The sequence below is a fragment of the Eublepharis macularius genome, chromosome 17 (genome assembly GCF_028583425.1).
Source record: "Eublepharis macularius isolate TG4126 chromosome 17, MPM_Emac_v1.0, whole genome shotgun sequence".
Classification (NCBI taxonomy): Eukaryota; Metazoa; Chordata; class Lepidosauria; order Squamata; family Eublepharidae; genus Eublepharis; species Eublepharis macularius.
Window position 1 is genome coordinate 3,384,426 of NC_072806.1, and position 21,007 is coordinate 3,405,432.

The 21,007-nt window shown below is 43.6% G+C and overlaps 1 protein-coding gene across 2 annotated transcripts in view; it reads left to right on the top strand.

The window, feature by feature from the left end:
• The window catches only part of DVL1 (dishevelled segment polarity protein 1), a 123,368-nt gene that overhangs the window by 46,281 nt on the left and 56,080 nt on the right, over window positions 1–21,007 (top strand). For both annotated transcript variants that reach the window (XM_055001123.1, XM_055001124.1), the window contains exon 2: window positions 13,782–13,851. In XM_055001123.1, the coding sequence (XP_054857098.1) occupies window positions 13,782–13,851 (70 nt within the window). The remainder of the gene's footprint in view (window positions 1–13,781; window positions 13,852–21,007) is intronic.

Here is a 21,007-nt window from a genome sequence, read left to right on the forward strand (position 1 = left end):
AAAGAACGCTCAAGACCCTAGGGTGAGTTAGATCTCGGACGAGGGGGGGCTCTACACAAGGAGTCTCCCCCCCGATCCTTGAGGTCCCACCTTGCGACGGGTCGGCTATAATCTCTGCGGCAATTCTGGGGCCAATTCGGCTGGCATAAGACCTACATACCCAAGCTTCGATCGGGGAGGGAAGTCGAGAGGAGAATTTAAGATCAAAACAGCGATTACAACCCGAGAAAGCTGGAGAGAAGGTAAAGATCGCTATCTCTTGAAACGGGACAGATTGACAAAAACAGAGAGGAAAGAAAGTAGACTTTTAAACTGCAACAGACTAGCGAAAAGGAGGTGAAGATTCGGCAGGAGTTGTATTTTAAAAGAGACTAAGTTTAAAGAAGTTATTACAAAAAGCGGACTATTGTTTTGAATACCTGTGGTTTTGGAGCTGTGGGAAAAAGACACCATCGCGAGACCTGCTGTGGGAAGACGGGAGACAGGAAGTGCGTAACAACAATAGAGTGGCTGGAGGGAAGCGGCCCTTGCCAAAGGACAGGAAGTGGGGAATCGCCATCTTTGAAAGTGGAAGGGTCGTGGCTTCAGCGGAAGAGGAAGTAGGCCATCTTGGATTATAATAACATAGAGAAACCATAGAGAAAAGACGCCCGACATTTTGGATATAAAAAATTAATTTTGGCAAAGATTGGGACATTTAAAAAAAAAAAGGAAAACGTTTAATTATACGCCACGGAGCTGAGGAAGAGAGCAGATTCGTGGGAGCGAGCTAAAGCAAGCCCCACGATGTCGAAAAAAGAGTGGCAATCGGCAATAGAAAACTTGGACAAAAAACTTATAGACATGATGAAAGAACTTAAGGACACGAAATTGGAGCTTATTAAAGAGGTCAAGGAAGTTACACAGACAGTAAAGTCGGAGCTGTCAGAAGTGAAAAAAGGTGTGGAAACGATTAGCAGTGAATTACAAGGAACGCAGCAGAGAGTTAAAACAGTAGAAGACGCGATGGAGAATTTAATAGACACGCAACAAACAGAGATGAGGCTGGTGAAGGGGAGGATGTCAGTTGCAGAAACTAAACACATGGAGAAGCAGCTTCGTTTTCGTGGTCTGCCAGAAGTGGAAGGGAAGTCAGCGCAAGAACAGATGACTGAGGTGTTGGCTGATTACCTGGGGAAGGAGGAGGAGGAAATTGTGGCTATCCTAGATGTGGCGTATCGTGTGAACTCGAGAATTGCAACCCAGAGGAAACTACCAAGGGATGTGATTGTGCAGTTTACAACTAGAAATATGAAAGAGAGGATTGTGACCAAACAATTTCAAGATCCATTGGAGATTGATGGCAAGACGATTATTATAATGAAGGAACTGCCCAGATCAGTGTTATTGGACAGGAAAAAATATAGAGTGCTAATTCAGACTTTGAAGGACATGAATATCAGATACAGATGGGAGTTACCGGAAGGAGTGTCCTTTGAGTTTGGAGGGGCAAAAAAACGCATCAGATCTGAGCGGGAGATGGAGAGATTTATCAAGGACAATGAAAAAGACTTACCAACAAAACCATGAATATGGAGTGTAAAGTATTATCTTGGAATGTAAATGGACTAAACTCACCGAATAAGAGAAAAAATATTTTTCATTGGCTACTAAAACAAAAATGTGATATTGTTTGTTTGCAGGAGACCCACATTAGAAAACAGGATGTAAAATATTTAAAATCTGGAAAATTGGGCAAAGAATTTGTAGCGGCTTCCAACAAGAAAAAAAGAGGAGTGGTGTTGTACATAAAAGAGGAGCTGCAGCCAAAATTTGTTATGAGAGATGTGGAAGCTAGATTTGTAGCAGTGGAATGTAATTGGAACTTAAAGAGAGTGTTGGTAGTCGGACTTTATGCACCTAACGGTGCAAAGGAAAGCTTCTTTGAGGACTTAAGGAAGCACCTAGACGATCTTGTATATGACCAGATAATTCTTGCTGGAGATTTCAATGGAGTGACAGATTTGGAATTAGACAAAAAGACTACAAAAGCACAAAAGAAAAGAGGACTATTGCCAAAGCTTTTTTTTGAGTTGATTCAACAAGAAACTCTCGAAGACGTATGGAGGAGAGAATATCCTAAAACCAAACAGTTTACTTTTTATTCTGCAAGGCATCTTACATTATCAAGAATTGATATGATCTGGGCCTCAAAGGACTTAGCGCTATGGACTAAGGAGGTAGAAATAATGCCGATGGTAGGCTCAGATCACAACCCAATTATGTGGAAATTTGGAAAAAGGAGAAAAAGGAAAGCCTGGAGAATAAATGAGGACTTGTTACAGGAAAGTGAGAATATGGAAATACTGAGAAGAGAGACTAAGTTTTTTATACAATACAACGTGAATAAAGAAGTACCAACCAGTAAAGTTTGGGACGCGTACAAGGCGGTTGTAAGGGGTATATTAATGGACTTAAATGGTAGAGCAAGGAAAAAGAAAGAGGAGAAAAGACAAGAGATTGAGGAGAAAATAAAGGCCAAAGAAGTACAGTTAAAAAAGAGACCAGGGAAAAAGAAAATACATCAGGAAATCAAAATTCTTCAAGAACAGTTAACAGCAATGAGTAACAAAGAATTGGAGTGGAACCTTAAAAGACTGAATCAAAAAGCTTTTGAGGGTGCTAATAAACCTGGGAAATATTTGGCATGGCAATTAAAGAAGAAAAGGGAAAAGAAAATAATAAATAAAATTTGCGAAGAAAACAAAACGTATTTGGAGCAGACTACCATTAGCAGAGCCTTTTATAAATTTTACGCTAAGCTGTATAATAAAAAAGAAGTAAACAAAGAAACAATAGCATCATATTTGGAGAAAACCAAACTTCCAGAGATCTCGGAAGCTTGGAGAAATAAGTTGAACAGTGAAGTAACTGATGAGGAAATAAATATGGCAATACAATCCGCAAATCTAGGAAAGGCGCCAGGGCCAGATGGACTTACGGCTAAATTTTATAAGACAATGGCCAATGAACTGGCACCACTCCTAAAAGAGGTGATGAACGGAGTTTTTAGGGATCAAAGAATTCCAGACACTTGGAGCGAAGCGAATATATCATTGATCCCAAAAGAGGGCCAAGATCTGACTAGCGTGAAAAATTATAGGCCTATATCACTACTCAATAATGACTATAAAATTTTTGCGAAGATATTGGCGGAGAGATTGAAGGGGTGGCTCTCGGAAGTCATAGAGGAGGAACAAGCAGGCTTTTTGCCAGACAGACAAATAAGAGACAACTTAAGGACAGTGATCAATGCTATTGAATACTACGACAAGCGTTGTGACAAAGAGGTTGGTTTCTTCTTTGTAGACGCTGAAAAAGCGTTTGACAATTTAAACTGGGACTTTATGTTTGCCACTATGGAAAAGCTACAACTGGGAGAAAGATTCGTCAGAGTAATCAAGGAAATCTATAGAGACCAGACTGCAGCAATTGTAGTGAATGATGAATTGACCAAAAAATTGACGATTAGTAAAGGAACAAGACAAGGTTGCCCGTTATCTCCATTGTTGTTCATTTTAGTATTGGAGATTCTGATGATACAAATTCGACAAGATGAGGAAATACGAGGAATAAAAATAAAGGACTATTTATATAAGGTCAGAGCATTTGCAGACGACATAATGTTAATTGTAGAAGACCCACTGGAGAACATGCCAAAAGTGATAGATAAGATCAAGGAGTTTGGAGATTTGGCAGGTTTCTTCATTAACAAAAAGAAGTCAAAGATATTATGCAAAAACATGACTAAGAAGAAACAACAATTGTTAATGGAAACAACGGATTGTGAAGTAACTAGTAAGGTGAAATACTTGGGAGTTGAGCTGACTGCAAAAAATATAGATTTGTTCAAGAATAATTATGAAAAATTATGGACTCAGATAGAGAGAGACTTGATCAAATGGAATAGATTGAACCTGTCATGGTTGGGCAGGATTGCAGCAGTTAAGATGAATGTGTTACCAAGAGTAATGTTTTTGTTACAGACAATACCAATCATCAGAGACTCTAAACAATTTGAAAAATGGCAGAGGAAAATATCAGATTTTGTTTGGGCAGGCAAGAAGCCTCGAGTGAAAGTTAAAGTTTTACAAGATGCAAAGGAGAGAGGCGGAATGCAACTGCCCAATCTGAGACTTTACCATGATGCAATCTGCCTAGTTTGGCTAAAAGAGTGGATGACATTAAAGAATAAGAAACTATTAGCCCTAGAGGGATATAAAAAAATTTTTGGATGGCACGCATACCTATGGCATGACAAAGTAAAGGTCAACTCGATGTTCCTGCATCATTTTGTAAGGAGAAGTCTATTTACAATCTGGAAGAAGTATAGAACTTACCTACAAGAAGGAACCCCCTTGTGGGTGGTTCCATATGAGGTGATAGATCCGAGAGCTGTGGATAATGAACAACAATGTTTAACGTACAAAGAAATAACTAAGATTGAAGTATCTAAACTTACAATAAAGACGCAAGAGGAACTATCACCTAACTATGATTGGTTTCAGTATAGACAGATTAGAGACTTATACAACTCAGACTTTGCAAAAGGGGGCATACGAACAGAGAACTCGGAACTAGAGCAGACCCTTCTTAAAGAAGACAAGAAAAGAATATCCAAGGTATACCAAGTATTGCTGAAATGGTATACTGAGGATGAGATAGTTAAAACACAGATGGTGAAATGGGCTATAAATTTCAATAAAGAAATAACAATGGAGGCATGGGAATACTTGTGGAAAACTACAATGAAGACAACGACATGTATCAATATTAAAGAGAACATTTTCAAAATGATCTATCGTTGGTACATGACACCAAAGAAGATTGCGCTAGGGAATTTGAATACTTCTAATAAATGCTGGAAATGTAAGAAACATGAGGGCTCCCTCTATCATATGTGGTGGTCGTGTGAGGTAGCTAGGCAGTTCTGGGGGGAAATAATAAGAGAAATGAGTGAAATTTTACAGTTTCAAATAAATAAGAACCCAGAACTCCTGCTGCTAAACTTGGGAATGGAGGGAATTTCAGCCCATCATAGGACGTTGATTTTTTATATGACTGCAGCAGCTAGACTTTTGTATGCGCAGAAATGGAAAGTACAAGAAGTACCAACTATTGAAGATTGGATCTACAAATTGCTGTATATGGCTGAAATGGACAAGATGACAAGAAAACTGAGAGATCTGGACTCAGGGCAGTTCAACACAGACTGGGAGAAGCTGAAACAATACCTGGAGAAGAAATGGGAGGTGGGAGGAAAACTGTGGCAGTTTGAGAACTACTGAAATATAATAAAAGTATAAAAGAGAGGGGTGACTTTACCGGGGGAGGAAGAGAAATGTGAATTTATAAGTAGTTAGATTAATTGATTGAGATATATATAGATATGTATAGGTCAACTGATAGAGAATAATTAATGATAAGGTTTAAACATGAGGATTGACTAACTAACAATATTTTCTTTCTTTGACAAGATTTATATGCACCAAACTGAATGTATAGAAGAGTTAAATTGATTGAGTATCTGAGGAGTTATATAGAATTACCATAAAAAGTTGAAATGAGTAATATATAGAGAATAAATCAAATTGTTTGATTTAAATGTGGGAAATTTTTATGGTTAATGATATATAGGTTTATATAGAATTATTCAAAACTGGAAAATGGGATAAATTGTTTATCTAAAGACGTATAGTTTGGGTGTATAATAATTAAAGGAGTTAATGATGTATTGCTTAATATAATGGAGAATGTATATCTGTTTTAGACAGAGGAATTTAATAGAAGTAAGGGAAAAGGGACAGAGGGTGGGAAAGCTGTTGGAAGTCAACAAAAGGGGGGGAAAGGGAGGGGGTTAGAAACGAAAAATTAGGGGAAAATTGATTGTAATGTAAAAATAAAAATGTTCTAACCCAATAAAAATTTTTCAAAAAAAAAAAAAAAAAAAAAGTAAGTCAAAAACTTGGCAAGCCTCCATATGGACATATGCCTTAATACCAAGTCGGAACGTGGCTCTATGTAGCCCAGTAGCATCCACTCAGAGGTTCAGCCACTTTCCAAGGTAGAGGATAAAGGTATTTTGCAGCCCAGTAACCAGAGATTTTGTCTAGTGGAGACATTGGGAAATGGAGCCTTCTTCACACAAAGCGCACTCATGGTCGCCTGGCAGAAATTCTCACTCGTCACAGGTGACCAGTGGCTCTTTACGTGTGAGCCTCTACAAAAGCGCTGCCTGCTGCCAACCCATAAGAAAACAGGGACAGTCAAACAATACACCAGGTGCTGTAGTAATCGAGAAATGGGCTTGCCATCTTCCCCATCTCTCTCCAAGTTAACTTGATTTTTTCCAAGAACAGACTTAAAAGACCTCCAAGAACAGCAATGCAAAAAAGCAACGAACCCACTTTGACTCATTCTGCTGATGAAATTGCTCCCGGGAATACGTGGTGCAATAAAAAATGGTGGCGTGTACAGAGCGCTATCAAAAGCAGTGTTTAATAACCAACCGCCTGGAGCATGTATGAATAAGAGGTCCTCCTTAACTTTTAATGCAGTTTCCTTAATGCACCTAATATATATGCAGCTGAAGGCATGAATGCGGTGCTCTGTCTTGTATTGCATCCAGTCTCTGGTTCAGCTAACCCTGGCAGCACTTGCTCCTTTCAAACCAGGATCCCCCTTCATGGAAAGCGAGTGCCTAGCCCTTGAGCTCTAGTCAATACGTTTCTCATTCAGTTCTCCCATTAATAAGCCACCTTTCCACTAAGGGTCTTGGGGTGGGATAGTCTCCGTTTTTTTCTCCCACAGTCCTTTAAGGTGGGTTAGGCTGAGAAGAAATGTCCCGTCCAAGATCACCCACCTAGTGAACTTCCTGGCCCAAGCAGGGATTTGAATTTGGGACCTCCTAGCCCCAATCCATTCACCTCTACACTTTTGCTTTTGATGGAGCCAAAGAGTGTAATTTTGCTCTCTGGCTTCTCTGATACATCAGCATACTTTTGCTGACATAAGAACTAAAACTTTGGCTTCAGTGAAATAGAATTTCAGGCTGTCGAACTCTACAGCTCTGTTCAGGCAGGGCCATGGGGATTTTTTGCAACAGCCGAAGTCTATCATGCAGTGTTCTAGTTTGCGCGCTGGCTGCCTCTTGTCCTGAGAATTCCTCATGCTTATGCGAGCTTCTTGATGAGATTTGAGGTTCTGAATTGCTTGTTATTTAATTTATGGACCTGCTTTGGTGGGTCCCCCATCCCCCCTTTCTGCCTAGTTCTGATGTGCATCTTTCTTTTGGGTTACTGTGGCGCACTAGCGCATAAGCACATTGATTAAATTGTTCTGCCATTCTGATCTATGTATTCTCAGTTACTGTGGCACACTAGCACATAAGCGCATTGGTTGTGCTACAGTCGCTTTTTGCGTCTGATTGGATATACTCATGTGGTGCGACATGCTGATAACCTGCCAAAAAAAATAAGGGGGAGGGCACCTATGGGAAACTGTTTTAAACTTCATCGGCATCAGTTCCGAAATCAATTTCACTCAATCAAGAGAACCTGGGAGTTTGGGCAGGGGAAATCGGAAGCAGGCCGGGGCAAACCCACGGAGCAGTAACAGAATGGGGTAAAGCCATTCATCCCGAAAACTACCCAATTAAATTTTCCTCCTGCGGCTGGGTATAAGCCACCCGAGGTACTGGTGAAAAATAATGATTTTTTCAAACAGTGACATGTTGAAAAATAGCGGCAGCTGCGGTACTCTGTGTTCTAGCGTGATTTTGCCGCGTCTCAAAGCCCAGCTGGGAGTAGCTGCCTGGCTGTCGTTCGCCTTGCCTGGTAGCCTGGGGGCTGAAGTTGGTATTTCAGATTACAACAGAGCTGAATTGCTGCTGGCTGCATGGAAGCACCAGCTGAGCTGACCAACACTGTCTGGCTCCAGCAGCTGGCTCCCTTCGGCAGGCGGTGGCTCATGGTGACCTCCTTGGAAGAGATGCCTTTTGGGCACCGATCCTGTCCTGCCGCAGACTCTACCACTCTGGAATATGAGGGGAGGGGTGTGTGTTGGAAGGCTGTCCCATATCGAAGCATTCCCTATCCCTGGAAAGTTAGCACATCAAGGTAGATAGGAGGCAGCATCTTTCTCCCTGACACTCTAGCCTGCTGTGTATGGAGGTATTTTATCCCACGTGGAGCAGGGGAACAATTCTGCTGTTGGTAGAACACATTTCTTCAAAGAAGGCCATATGCGAGCTGAGGACTGAATAGACAGTAATTCAGTAGGACTTCAACCATCTGGGGTTGTAAATGGCTCCGTGAAAACAATCCCTCAGTGCATGGCTGCAATGAAAAAGGTAAATTCTATATTAGGAGTTACTAGGAAATGGGTTGATGCTAGATTACATGGCTTTGAAGTAGATCAGGCAAAAATCTAGGGCATGCTGTCTATGGGTGGGTAAGTGGAGCCTCCGTGGTCAGAAGCAGTGTACCTCTGAATGCCAGTTTCTGGGGGTACAGCATTGTGGGGAGGGTTTGGCTCTGTGTTCCTTCTTTTCGACTTTCCAAGGGCATCTGGTTAGCCTCTGTAAGGATTCTAGACTTGATGAAACTTTGGTCTGACCCAATCAGACACCTGTTGTGTTGGGAGCTGAAGCCAGATCTGGGATACGGAGTTTTCCAACCCATATTCTGTTTATTTGTTTATACCCTACCTTACTCCCCTATGTAGACACAACGTGGTTTACATCATTCTCTTCTCCATTTGATCCTCTCAACAACTCTGAGAGGTAGGTTAGGCCAAGAGTTGTGACTGGCCCAAGGTCACCTAGCCTAGCTTCCATTGGAGAATGGGGATTCGAACCTGGTTCCCTCATATCCTAGTCCAACACTTTAACCACACTGGTTCTCAATAAGCTTCATGTTGTCTGGCTACGGCAGAAGGCTGATGTTGTGCCCACTTTTTCCCCCTTCTCTGCCTGAGTTAAGTTTGTTTATTTCAATACAAGATCAGCTTAAAGGAACGATGTTAAAAGAAACAATATGACTGCCCCATGCTATAAAGGACTTATTTCTGCCATCATATATTCAAGCATTCTGAGGTTAGAGTGCCTATATCACAGCAAAGATGTTAGTTATTTGATGACTTAGCCACCTGCTTTCATATTGCACATGCGGTTACATAGAATTTTTTCTACGTTATAGATGGTTTCCTTACAAGTATCTGAAAAGAGAAAAGAAGTGTGGAATTGTTCCAGTCTTCCTGGGAAGTTTACTAAAATCGCAGTAATATATTGATTGCATATGTCATTATAATAAGGACATGGTAATAAATACACGGTCAACGGTCTCTACCGTTCCCATCTGAGAAGGGCAAACCAGTTGGGAAGGGGAAATACGAAGATATCTGCCTTCCAAAAAGACTGCCTTCTCTGCCTGCAGGCTGCTGAGGCCAGAGAATTCACGGTGCCTGGTGGCTCAGTAGACCGGCCCGCAGGCCCTGAGGTGGGTGCTCCAAGCCATGGAGGCCCCAGCAGTTAGAACCAATAGGCTTGCTCGCCTATGGTGGGAGGTGGCAAGTTCCCTGGAAATCACCCGCCATCAGCAGGCAACCTGGGAAAGTGGGCACCAGGTGCGGTCCCAGTGGGGTGCAACAATGCGCTGGCCCCAGGGGTGCTCTTGCGCTTTGCTGGGGCCAGTTTTGGCCCCAAACGAGCTGAGTTTGCCCTGCGCAAAGTGCAGGAACACACCCATAGCCAGCCCAGAAGTGACGTCAATGTGCAAGCAAAAACAACCATGCAAAAGGCACGAGGTAAGTGCCAGGTTCCCCCCTCCTGCCAGGAGGGTATAGGGACCTGGTAACTCTAAGAACTAACGATGTACAACTCGAATGGAAACGCAGCCCTCTCTTTGCAAACATGTTCATATTTTGACTACGTTTTGGAAAATTCACTTCTTCTCTTGTGGTTTGTGTGGTTTTTTCACCCAGCGGAAGGGTTGAGGAAATCGTAAACACAGAGAGAGTGATTTCAAAACCGAGAAACCACATACAGGGCTTTTATTAGGTTTCAAATTGATGGCGTCCCTTGGAGACCAAAATTGATTTTGAAGGGGGAATAAAAATATGTTTGTTTTCGGCGGTGGGTGGGGAAATACAGCAATTTTCAATCTGCGGACACCTTAGTAGATTGCAAGAGAATTGCTCGTGTTTCATGAGAAGTTGTTTGATTCATTAAAACCTATCAAGACCCTGAAGTTCCATTTCACAAAGGAGGCTGCCTACTGTGCCTCTGCATGATTTACAGCTTTGGACTTGTTTAATTTCCATTCAGCCTACACTGGAGGCAGGTAACTTTGTTCTGCCTCTGGATAATTCAGTCACACCTGAGACAGAGGTGCATCAGAGTTACTGGCCAGCTAGAGGAGGCTGCCTGTTACGTCTCCATGAGTCTCTGCTCTGGTTTTGTTTCCTTGCAATTGGGAAGCACTGCCATATCAGCGACTCATGAAGAAACACAGGGATCCGCTCCTCTTGATGGTGGGTAATTCTCACTCATACCTTTCTTATTTGTTCCGTCAGCAGTTAAGCATGCTTTCTTTATTAATTAAGAAAAGCAGTGTGTCTTGAATATCGGAAACTGGGTGTAGGTGGGAATACTGCCTTAAAGACAGATTAATTTATTAGTATGCAAACCTGGACAGGATCGTCTGTTCTCTGGCTGTTCAGGACTTAAGAGATCTGCAGTTAGAATCCTTTGAATTTTTTTTTTTAAGGTCTTAACTCCGTTGTAGGATTCCTGATTTGGGCTGCAGTGCGGTGCTCTGGGAAGAGGCATTGAACTTTTCCCCTGTGCCTTTTTCTTAATGCATATGCCCCAGAAGTGCTACTTATGGGGGAGGGGAGGTTTCTACCTGGTGCCCATATATTTTCCCTTGTGGGGCATATAGTATCTCTATAGGGTGGGGATAAGCTCCCCTCTCCCAGAGCCACAGCTGTGATCTAATCTTCTGGGTTTTATTTCAAGTGGGCATCTTTCCTCCCCTTCCATGCTCTCTCTCTCTCACTAAAGCAAACATCTCTTTCATTTTTTCCTGCTCCTTCAACTCTCTCAACCTCTATTGTAATATTTATTTGAATCCCGTGCCCTGAAACGTAGGCGTGGGCTTTTGCAGCGATGGCTGGAGCAACCTTTTGCAATAAGTTTCAAAAAAAAAAAAGCTGAAGAAAAATTAGCTTGGTGTCGCATCTTGATGAGCCCCATGTAGCTTCAGTTGACTCCGTGCTGCTACAGAGAGCAATTAGCAGTTGCCTTGAAGCTTTTGTGTTGGGGCAAGTCCCCAGCGAGACAGCCTCTGGATGTGTGAGAGTTACAGATGTCATCTTTCAGCGAAAGCCTTTTCAAATGTGGTGTTTTTAGCAACTATTTGCTGTAGGCTGCAGGGAGTTGCCACTTCTTAAACAGGCACGGATTTTACGTTGAAAGGGGTATGAAATTTACTGCCGCCTTTGTTGTTCTCTTTGAAGATCCAGAGGGGTATAGTAGCTTGAGGGTTGAGCTAAGATTGGCAAGACCTGGGTTCAAGCCCCCACTGTGCCATGAGGAATGGTACTTCCTATGAACTGTAAGGCACAGAGGGGCTCAAATTGGTATGCGCACATCCCATTTTGTGGGCCGCTCACAAACATTGGCCTGATCTTTCCTGCTCTTCAGCGCCAACGCTGCTGATGGCCAGAAAGTGGTATTGCAGTTTGCAGGCCAGATCTGTCTTCTCGCCCTGTATAGGCTGAGCTCCTCACAGACTACTGAATCTGCTTTGCTAATGAAGATTTTTAAAATGACAAATCAAACACAATTATTAAATAGAGTAAAATTTGGGCCCAGTAGCACCTTAAAGACCAACTAGCTTTCCAGGATAGGAGCTTTTGAGAGTCAGAGCTTCCTTCGCCAGACCATCTCACCCAACTGAAATTATTTTTTTTTAATAATACATTTTTATTTCAGTTAATAAACTCAAAAATATAATCATGCAGTCACCTAAATCATACATCTGCTATCATCTATTACTACATTTATCTAGACATATACATTTTAACATAAAGACATTCAAATCATATAGTTCACAAATCTGTATAGTGCTTGCCTTATATATTCTTGATTTTTCACTTCTGCTTCAATATTTCTATTCTGTCTTTGCCGTCTGTCTTCATATCACGCACCTGAAATTATTAATCAGAGACAGATACCAGGAAACAAAAACAGACCTTGCTAAGGAGATGCAAATCTCTTATTGTGGCATACATTATATTGGCCGGAGTGAAGTGTATTACATCCCATAACCTTTTGGGGAGGGTTGGGGAAGAGTTTTACTGCATGCTATGTAATTGCCATACTGGAGGGCAGAACGGAAATTTCCCAACACTTGCGCTGCCGCCTTCTCTCTTTTGTGACTGTGGGTATCTTTTTTCTCTTAACCTGTGGCTTGGCTTGCTTACTTGAGCTATCTGCTGTTAAGGGGTTTGGGATGATTGTAAGAAGTAGCCTTCCATTCTTGGCTTGTGGCACGCTAGAGTATGGACTGTGTGGCTGGGCAGGGACCATGTCTCATTGGTCAAGCAAGTGTTCAGCCTGCAGAAGACCCGAGGTTCAGACCCTGGCATCTTCTGTTAAAGGAACACAACAAGAAGCAGGTGTTTGGAAAGACGTTAATCTCCTGTGGAGTCACTGCCAGTCAAAGCAGACATTGCTGAACTTGGTGGACCAATAGTCTGACTTTGGTATAAAGCGGTTGCATATGTTCAACTGGTGAATGCTCAGAGGAGCTAATTACATGAAGGATTCTGCCCCGATATCTTCTGTTCCAGTGGTTTCCAACCAATGGCTGTATTATAGAGAGATGATATCTCAAAGAGTTGCTTCACTAACGAGTTAGGGACCATAGATTTCACCACTGTGTTGCCTTATGCACTGTTGCTTTAAGTATGTGCTCCTAGGTACTACCTGTTGCTTTAAGTATGACCCTACTGGGTAGTTCTGTGTTGCCTAATCTCAGTCCTAGAATTGCTTATGCTCTCTTTCAGCATTTCTTCAACTCAGTATCAGATTTTTGCTAATGTTACGTCTTTGTAAACTTGCATTTATTTACCCTATGGCATTGTCTATTGAAATGTCCTTGATATTGACTGTTCTACTCTCACATTGTGTAATCCGCCTTGAGTCTCAGTGAGAAAGGCAGACTATAAATGACATAAATAAGTAAGTATTCTAGTTGAGACGCAGGATTTTTTACAACAATCACGCAGGGTTTGGTGTCCCTCAGTCTCTTTGTCCACCTGCAACTGTGACATGCCACCTTCTGCTGACCCTGCTTGCCGCACATTGTCCATCCGTGACCTTTTGGCATGCTTGTAGTAACCTTGGGTTCTCCCTGCGTCTCCTAATCCCCCATTCCCCTGCCTACCAGCAAGTTTCTTTGATATACCGCCTCCCGCCAACCTTATGTGCCGGAGATTATCCATTGTCTTCTGCAATTTTATAATGTCCTTATCATTTACTGTAAATAACAAGATGCATGTAAATATGTTAAATGTCCTTCTTCGAACAAGAGGGTTTTTGTTTCTGTCATGGTGGAATCTGATTGGTGGGACGTAAGATACAAATTGTTGAGAACCTTTGTGATAGCCATTCTCAATGTAGCTCCGCTATCTGACATAAACCTTTAACGTTTTCCTTTTCTTCTTTTTCCCTCCAGGGTGGTGAAGGAAGAGATTTCTGATGACAATGCAAAGCTACCATGCTTCAATGGACGTGTTGTGTCCTGGGTATGTTGAACTAGCTGTTTGTTGTGGGTCATGCACAAGTAACATTGCAGTCCTATGTAGAGTTACTCCAGTCTAAGTCCATTGAGATCAGTTGCCTTAGACTGGAGTAACTCTGCATGGGATTGCACTGTAAAAGACTTCTGGGGCACTGAGGGAGGAATTCCTTAGATCCATTATTGGGCAAGGGCTTGTCTGCTTTTAACACCATCAGAGAAGGGAGGAGAATTCTTGGCAAGGCAGCATTTGCCACTTCTGTGACTCAATGGGAAGGCCTCACCTAGTCTGCTAACATTCTCCCTCCCGTTTCAAACGCTTACGAGATAGTTCTCAAGTCATCACTGCTGAGACATATGCTAATCTGGCCAAAAGAACTTTTGCAAGAAATTATCGCAGTTGGGATCCTGTTGAAAGTCTTGTTTTTACACACTGCCCTAGTTTGGGACTGATTCACACCTGTCTGCACAGCACTCAGCGATATGACTGGTCGGCCACTACAGCTTAAAATTATTTATCTGTCATCTGATTCATACAAACCTGCAGCCAGCAAAAGTTGTGTCATTTGCAGTCCCACTCCGGTGCAATTCCAATTAATTAAGAAAGAGATGTTGGGATGTAGAGGCGACGATCTTATGCTGAATGACTTGCTGATTTTGTTTTGTAGAATGATAAAGAAAAAAAATGCCGAATGCAATAAATCAATCGTTTAGACTTGCATGTATGAATAAGCTGTTGTTCCCGGACAGAACTTCCGGGTTCCAGAATTGCCTCCAAAGAGAGGTCTGCCATGCCCCATCTCTGTTTGCATTCCACCATATGCTAAGAATAGAGCTGCCAACCACCCTGGAGTTCTCCTGGAATTACAGCTGATCTCCAAACAACAAGAATCAGTTCCTTTGGATGAAATGATAGCTTTGGAGGGCAGACATTATGACATCTAAGCACCCTCCAAGGCTTAAATCCTTAAATCTCCAGGAATTTCTCAAGCCAGAGTGGGTAACCCTAGCTAAGAAGTTTTTTTTTAAATTATGGGTTGGCTCTAATTTTCTTAATGATGCTGGTTTTCATTAAAAAAGAACAAACTGTAAACTATGCTATTGGCTGTAGAGATTGGGGCTTTTATTTTTGGCAATACTGCGACGTGTGGCGTGTTTAAATAGTTGTAACTGGGCCTGAGGGTCCTTTTCTCCTCGATGGAAGTACAGGTGCTAAATGATTTTAATAAATAGGGTGCGGTATCCTATCACTCCACTCAGCGAAGTATGTAGCCTGCCTCTGGAGGAAAAGCCTTTTCCAATGGAGGAAGGATCTTTGGGACGGAGGAAGGCTCCAAAATTAGCTGGGCAGAACGGTGGGAAACCGTCTATTACCTTGGACACATCACTTTCCTATGGAGTCCGTACGCCTGTATGCTTTGCAATTTTCAGAATGCTTTTAAAAAGTGTTTATTTGGTTTAAAGTATTTCTGTCCTACATTCTTCGTATTTTTGCTCCCATTTTTGTTCCCAACCCTACTATGTTAAAATAAATCTATTTACAGAACATGAAAAAAAATAATTAGCTGCTCTTGCCAGTGATAAAATCAACAATACAAATATCATTCAGATCGCCGGTTAAAAACAGCAAAGTGAAAGGTGCAGTATTTAGACAAGGCAGGGGGAGGGGCACAAAAATCTTAAGAGAATGGAACCTTCTTTTTTTTTTTTAACGCTTGACCAGCTTAGCACGAGTTGGGGAGCTACCACAGAGAAGGACCTGATTCTGCTAGGGGGGCATTTGCCTTTTTGTTTTTTCTTCATGTGCACACTCCCAAGACTGCACAATGAGATCACTTCCAGGAAGAGATGTCATTGCACAAGCCTGGGAGCATGCATGTGCTTCGCACCAGGCTGATTTCAGCCTGTGTAAAGCACAGGAGCGCTCCAGGGGGTGTCACGATGGCATCACTCCCAGGATGTCATTCCCACTGGGGGAATGGCAACTCTCATCTGTTGGTCCACCCCTCTCGCTTGGAGCAGAGCAGGCCCATCTCCGTCTGGTCTCAGCTGCTAGGCAGAGTGAGAGAGAGGAGCCGGTTGGTCTCCTTTTCTTCCAGCAGCTGCTTTTCTCAATAATAAAGGGTTGCCAACCTCCAGACAGGGCCTGGAAACTCCTGGAGTGACTGCTTATCCCTAGGATAGAGAGATCATTTCCCCTGGAGGAAATGGCAGCCCTGGAGGGTGGACTGTATGGCCATATCCCCCACTGCGGACCCTCCCTCCTCCAGCCCTTGCCTTTCGCAGGCTCCACCCCCAAATCTCCAGGAATTTCTCGACCCAAAGTTGGCAACCCTATCAATGCATTTCTGCCTGCTCGAAGGTCTGGAAACGTTTTCTGCCATGATTGGACTGCATGAGCAACCTGCAGGCGCTCCGTTCAGTAGATCTGCGGAGTGTTCACCGTCATATTCTGTGCTGGCATGTTTATGAGCAGGTTGCTGGGATTCAACACACGGTTTTATGGCGCTTGTGGGTGACTCACCCAGCGAGCTCCTCGAAGCCAAGCGGGGGCGGATTTTACGAGCATTTCAGCTTTGGGTGAGGGCTCTTTTGGATCCCTGCACCTAGCATTTATTCAGATGCGCTCTCGGTGTTTTCCAGTTTTGTAAGCCCTGATCCAGATAACATCCCCATCTGAAATGTGGTGGGCCAGGTGTACAGGGAAGGGACTTTGCAACAGTGGCACCAAGACTGCAAAATGCCCCTCCCTAGGAAAGAGGTCTTTACTCCTTCCTTGGCAAGCCTCAGGCATTAGGAAAAGGAGGTCTTCTGCTAGAAGGTAGGTCTACTCTAGGTTTTTATGGGCCTTCGGGTGCAGGGCTTTCACAGTTTCCCTCCCTCCAAATTCCAGTTACGCCAGAGGGGAGAGAGGACGCCATTCTCATATCCTTTAAGCCCCCTGAGTGCAGATGGGTCTACATGGAGCAAGGCAGAGTGGCTGCAAATTTGTTAGGGCCTGAAGGCCACGTGGCCCCCGATTCTCTTGCACTCCTGCACTTTGCAGCCTTTGGGTCTTCTCTCACTGGAAAACAGGAGGCTGTCCCCATGTCTGACGGTCTGTGTGCCTCAGTCGGTGTGCATCTGTGCAAACTGCCAGCCCTGCTCAAGTCCTCACAGTTTGACTATCTTTAACTGGTACACTCCACCGCAGCCATTCCTTAGCCACCGTGCTAGATCGCTGCAATGCCCTTTGGATGGGACTGCCCTTGAAGACTTGCTTGGAAACTCTGGTTGGTGCAAAATGTGCTGGCTAGGGTACTGTCGAGGGCTGGGTGCATGGAGTGATTCATTCCTCCGCTGAAGGGTGCTTAGTGCAAAAGAGGACATGCGCACAGCACAGGGAGTGTGTGCGGTGTCTCTCATCCCGCCTCCGCCTTGCTCATCGTAAATGCAGGCATTTTGCTGTCGGGATCTGGGGTTGCTGGGGGATCTGGCATGCTGGCTAGGCCGGAGGAAAGGCAGGGTATCATATGCATTGGCTGTGCTTCAGCCCCCACATCTGTGGCAGAAGTGGAGTCCTTTAAATTTTTCTTACTCCTGGAAGCCATCTCTCTGTCCTGTAATAAAGGACTCCTATGACGGGGGATTTTCATGACTAAGGCTAGTGAGAATGATAACTTTGCTCTTCAGTGCAGTGAATTCCACCTGGATAATTAGACCCCAATGAGAACGACTTTTTGTTTTTGTTGTTTTTGTTGTTCTTATTCTTATTGTTCTTCTTCTGCTGCTGCTGCTGCAAATTTATAGTCTGCCTTTCTCACTGACACCCAAAGCAGATTACAGAGTGCAATTGAAATACAACATAATCAAACAGCTAGGACATTCACTGAGCAAAATACAGTAATGAAAAACAGTTTGGACATTAAGTGAGCAGATACAATAGGGAATAGTAGCAGAAAATTGGAAACAAGCATAAAGCCGAGGACAGAGAGGAAATCTTTCTGAAACAAAATGGAATTAGTTAATGAGGCATGTTTAGCTACATAGAAGCTCCCTAACAGGAGCATATCTGCATCAGCAGACAGTACCCAGTGGCGTAGTCTGTAGTTCCTGCCCCTACCAAGACTTCTCTCTGAGCTATTTCTTCTGACACATCCCTAATTAATAATAATAATTTGGCTCTTCTCTGGAGTACTTAGTTATTTAATCCATGCCTCTGTCAGGCTTTTGGTTCACACAGCATTCTTGCTGGTGATAGGGGAGTACGTTTCCCTCCTCTACTGCCCAGCCCTTTAGAAGAAGCCGGAATCACTCTTGTACTGAAAGGTCAGAGCATTTCCATGACTCACAACAAGATGATTCTAGAACGGCGGATCTTGTTGCCTTTGGATCTCTGCCTTGTGTCAGGAGCTGTGGGCTGTGCACGCCAAACCCTTGTGCAATTTAAACTCTCTTCCCTTGGTTTCTCCGCCAGAGTCGAGTTGGCATTTGGCCATCCCTGTTTCTCCAAGCACTTGCCGACAGGTGAGCTGAGTGGCATCCTCTTCCTATTTTTGTTGAAGGTGGGGAAACTGAGGCAGATCTTGACATGGCCAGGAAATGTCTCCACCTTATCAGGTCCGTCCCTCCCCAACTTTCCTAAACCTCACAGATGAAAATAGGGGCGACCTTGCAATACCCTTGCTAGAGTCCGAGAGGCTGACCTGCACATCTTGGGTTCAAGCTGACTCCTGTCCCAAGCTCATTAGATTACTTTAGGTAAGCATTCTCTTAGCACCTCCCTCTGCAACAGGGGGATAACAGTACTGGCCAACCTTACAGGGTTGTTGTGACAAAACGATTTGCTCGAAGTGCTGTCGATCTGCTAATATTCTGAATGGAGAGTATTTTTTCATTATATTCAACCCGTACTTGCAAAACTTAATGAACAGCTCTTGCAAATTCAAAAGGCTGCTGCCAAAAGGGAGTTAGACACATTCATGGAGGAGTGGTCTATCAGTGGCAAGTAGCCACGGTGACAGAAGGAAGCCTCCATATACAGAGATAGTAGATCTTTGAATGCCAGTGCCAGGAGCCAACATTGGGAGAAGGCTTTGGCCCCTGTGCCCTGTTACTGACCCTCCAGAGTAACTGGTTGGTTGGCTGCCGTATAAGACCGGATACGAGACTAGATGGACCACTGGTCCAATCCAGCAGGGCTCTCTCGTTTCACTTTCAGACCTAGCTGTGATTAGCATTTCTGGGGGGGTTTGTTTGTTTTTTTGCTGATCTCTGAGTTCCAACTCTGCTTGCAAAGCTACTTTTGAGTACACTTGAAATTGGTTGGCCAAGCTGCTGGCGATAGGGTTGCCAGCCTCCAGGTGGCATCTGGAGATCTCCTGGAATTACAACTCCACCTACAGAGATCAATTCCCCTGGAGGAAATGGCAGCTTTGAAGGGTGGATATTATCCCCATTCTGAGGTCTCTGCCCAGGCACCACCTCCAAAATGTCTAGGAATTTCTCAACCCAAAGATGGCAACCCTAGAAGATGCAACTGCTTACGACAAAGGGGAAGGCAAACGTGGCATGCTGTAATCCTGATGGTGCTCAGTTGCTTTTTGCCCAGTGTCTTTCCTTCAATGCCGCTGCCTCTTCCTTTAACCTTCAAGTTGACCTTGCAAGACCGGAACTGTCCAAACTGCCTTGCAAACAGTTAAACGTGCTTCCATTGGCAAAGCAGGAGATGCTCTGGATTTCTTGCCACATTCCACATTTCTGAAAAGCTTTCCTCTTGTGCTCTGACAATCCCAACACAGCCGCCCTGCTGAGGTTTGGGCCTTTTTTTTTTTTGCAAAGAGAATAGGCTTTCTGTTTCATTTGCCGATTCTGCCAAGCACCGGCTGCCGATGTGTTGTGCACAGTGGGTCGGCCATTGTAGGCCATTTTCAAGGGAAGCGTCACGACAGCGGAATGTTCTTCTCCCATTCGCTTCCTCGGAATTGGCGAAGTTCCCAATTGGTTTGTGGTGATGTCATGCTGCTTTTCTCCAGCTGTGATGTGTGTGCTCGATATGCGAGGGGATGTCGCTGCAATACTATACGTTTTCCAGGCTCAGTGTATGTATCTGCTACCTATTGATAAAATCATTCAACCTTATACTGGACTGCGAGGCACCACGGGGAGGTAGAGACCAGCTAGATTTGCTTAGTAGCCCATCACCAAGTGGAAATTGACAAGTCATCCATTGAGAAGATTAAAAACTGATCTCCGGGGTTTGTACAAGGTACAGCTCTGGCAGCCAGATTTGGGGTAGGACGGCCAGAAAACCTTTCAGGCTACCGAAGGAAAGTCGGACAGGAATGTTGAGCCGCCAGCCTGATTTTTGAGGTTTTCCTTATGCTTTCCCCATTTTTTAAGGGTGTAATGGCTATAAGGTCTAGAAACTTGCCTTCAAACAGACTACAAAACAAAGGATATTGGACACTGAACGCCAGCTTGATTTAGGGAGGGCTCCTACTTTTTTGTCCCCTATGAACACCAGATATATAGTCAAGCCAGCTGCCTATCTGTCGCTCTTGGAGGTGCATAGACACAGGAGGACCTTTACACTTGCAAGGTGTGCTGCATTCCCCTCTGCTGTTTTAGATGGGCGGTTTAACAGAATTCCCTACGAGAAAAGGTTTTGCCCCTGCAATGAAGGAGAAATTGAGACTGTAGGTCACGTCCTTCTACATTGTCCATTCTATCAAGGTGCTCACATCAAGCTCATCGCCCCTTTGATCAACAGGATACCTGGAAGAATGAGCTTGGAATACGTTAGGCTACTTCTAGAAGATGGAAATCCGATAACTACAGCCTCAGTAGCAAAATTCTGTGCAATAGCCTATAAAATCTGTCAGATGCTTTCATTATCGGGGTTTATGTAAATACCACCCTTTTATAGTACTGTTTTAATCGACTATTTTAATTTTGTGCTATTTTTACTACTAATTTTAACTTCTTAATTTTGTAGTATTCTCTCTGTGCTGGTCCTTGACCGTATAATAAATTGGAATTTGAAACTTGCCTTTTAGGAAACGGAGAATTTCAACTGAATTCTACAGTCCACGGCCTAGAAACCGCCCGATCTAGGTTTTCAAAGACAATTTGTCCATAACCCTCTGAAGGACAGAAGCACCTTTCACACACGGAGCTTTTTT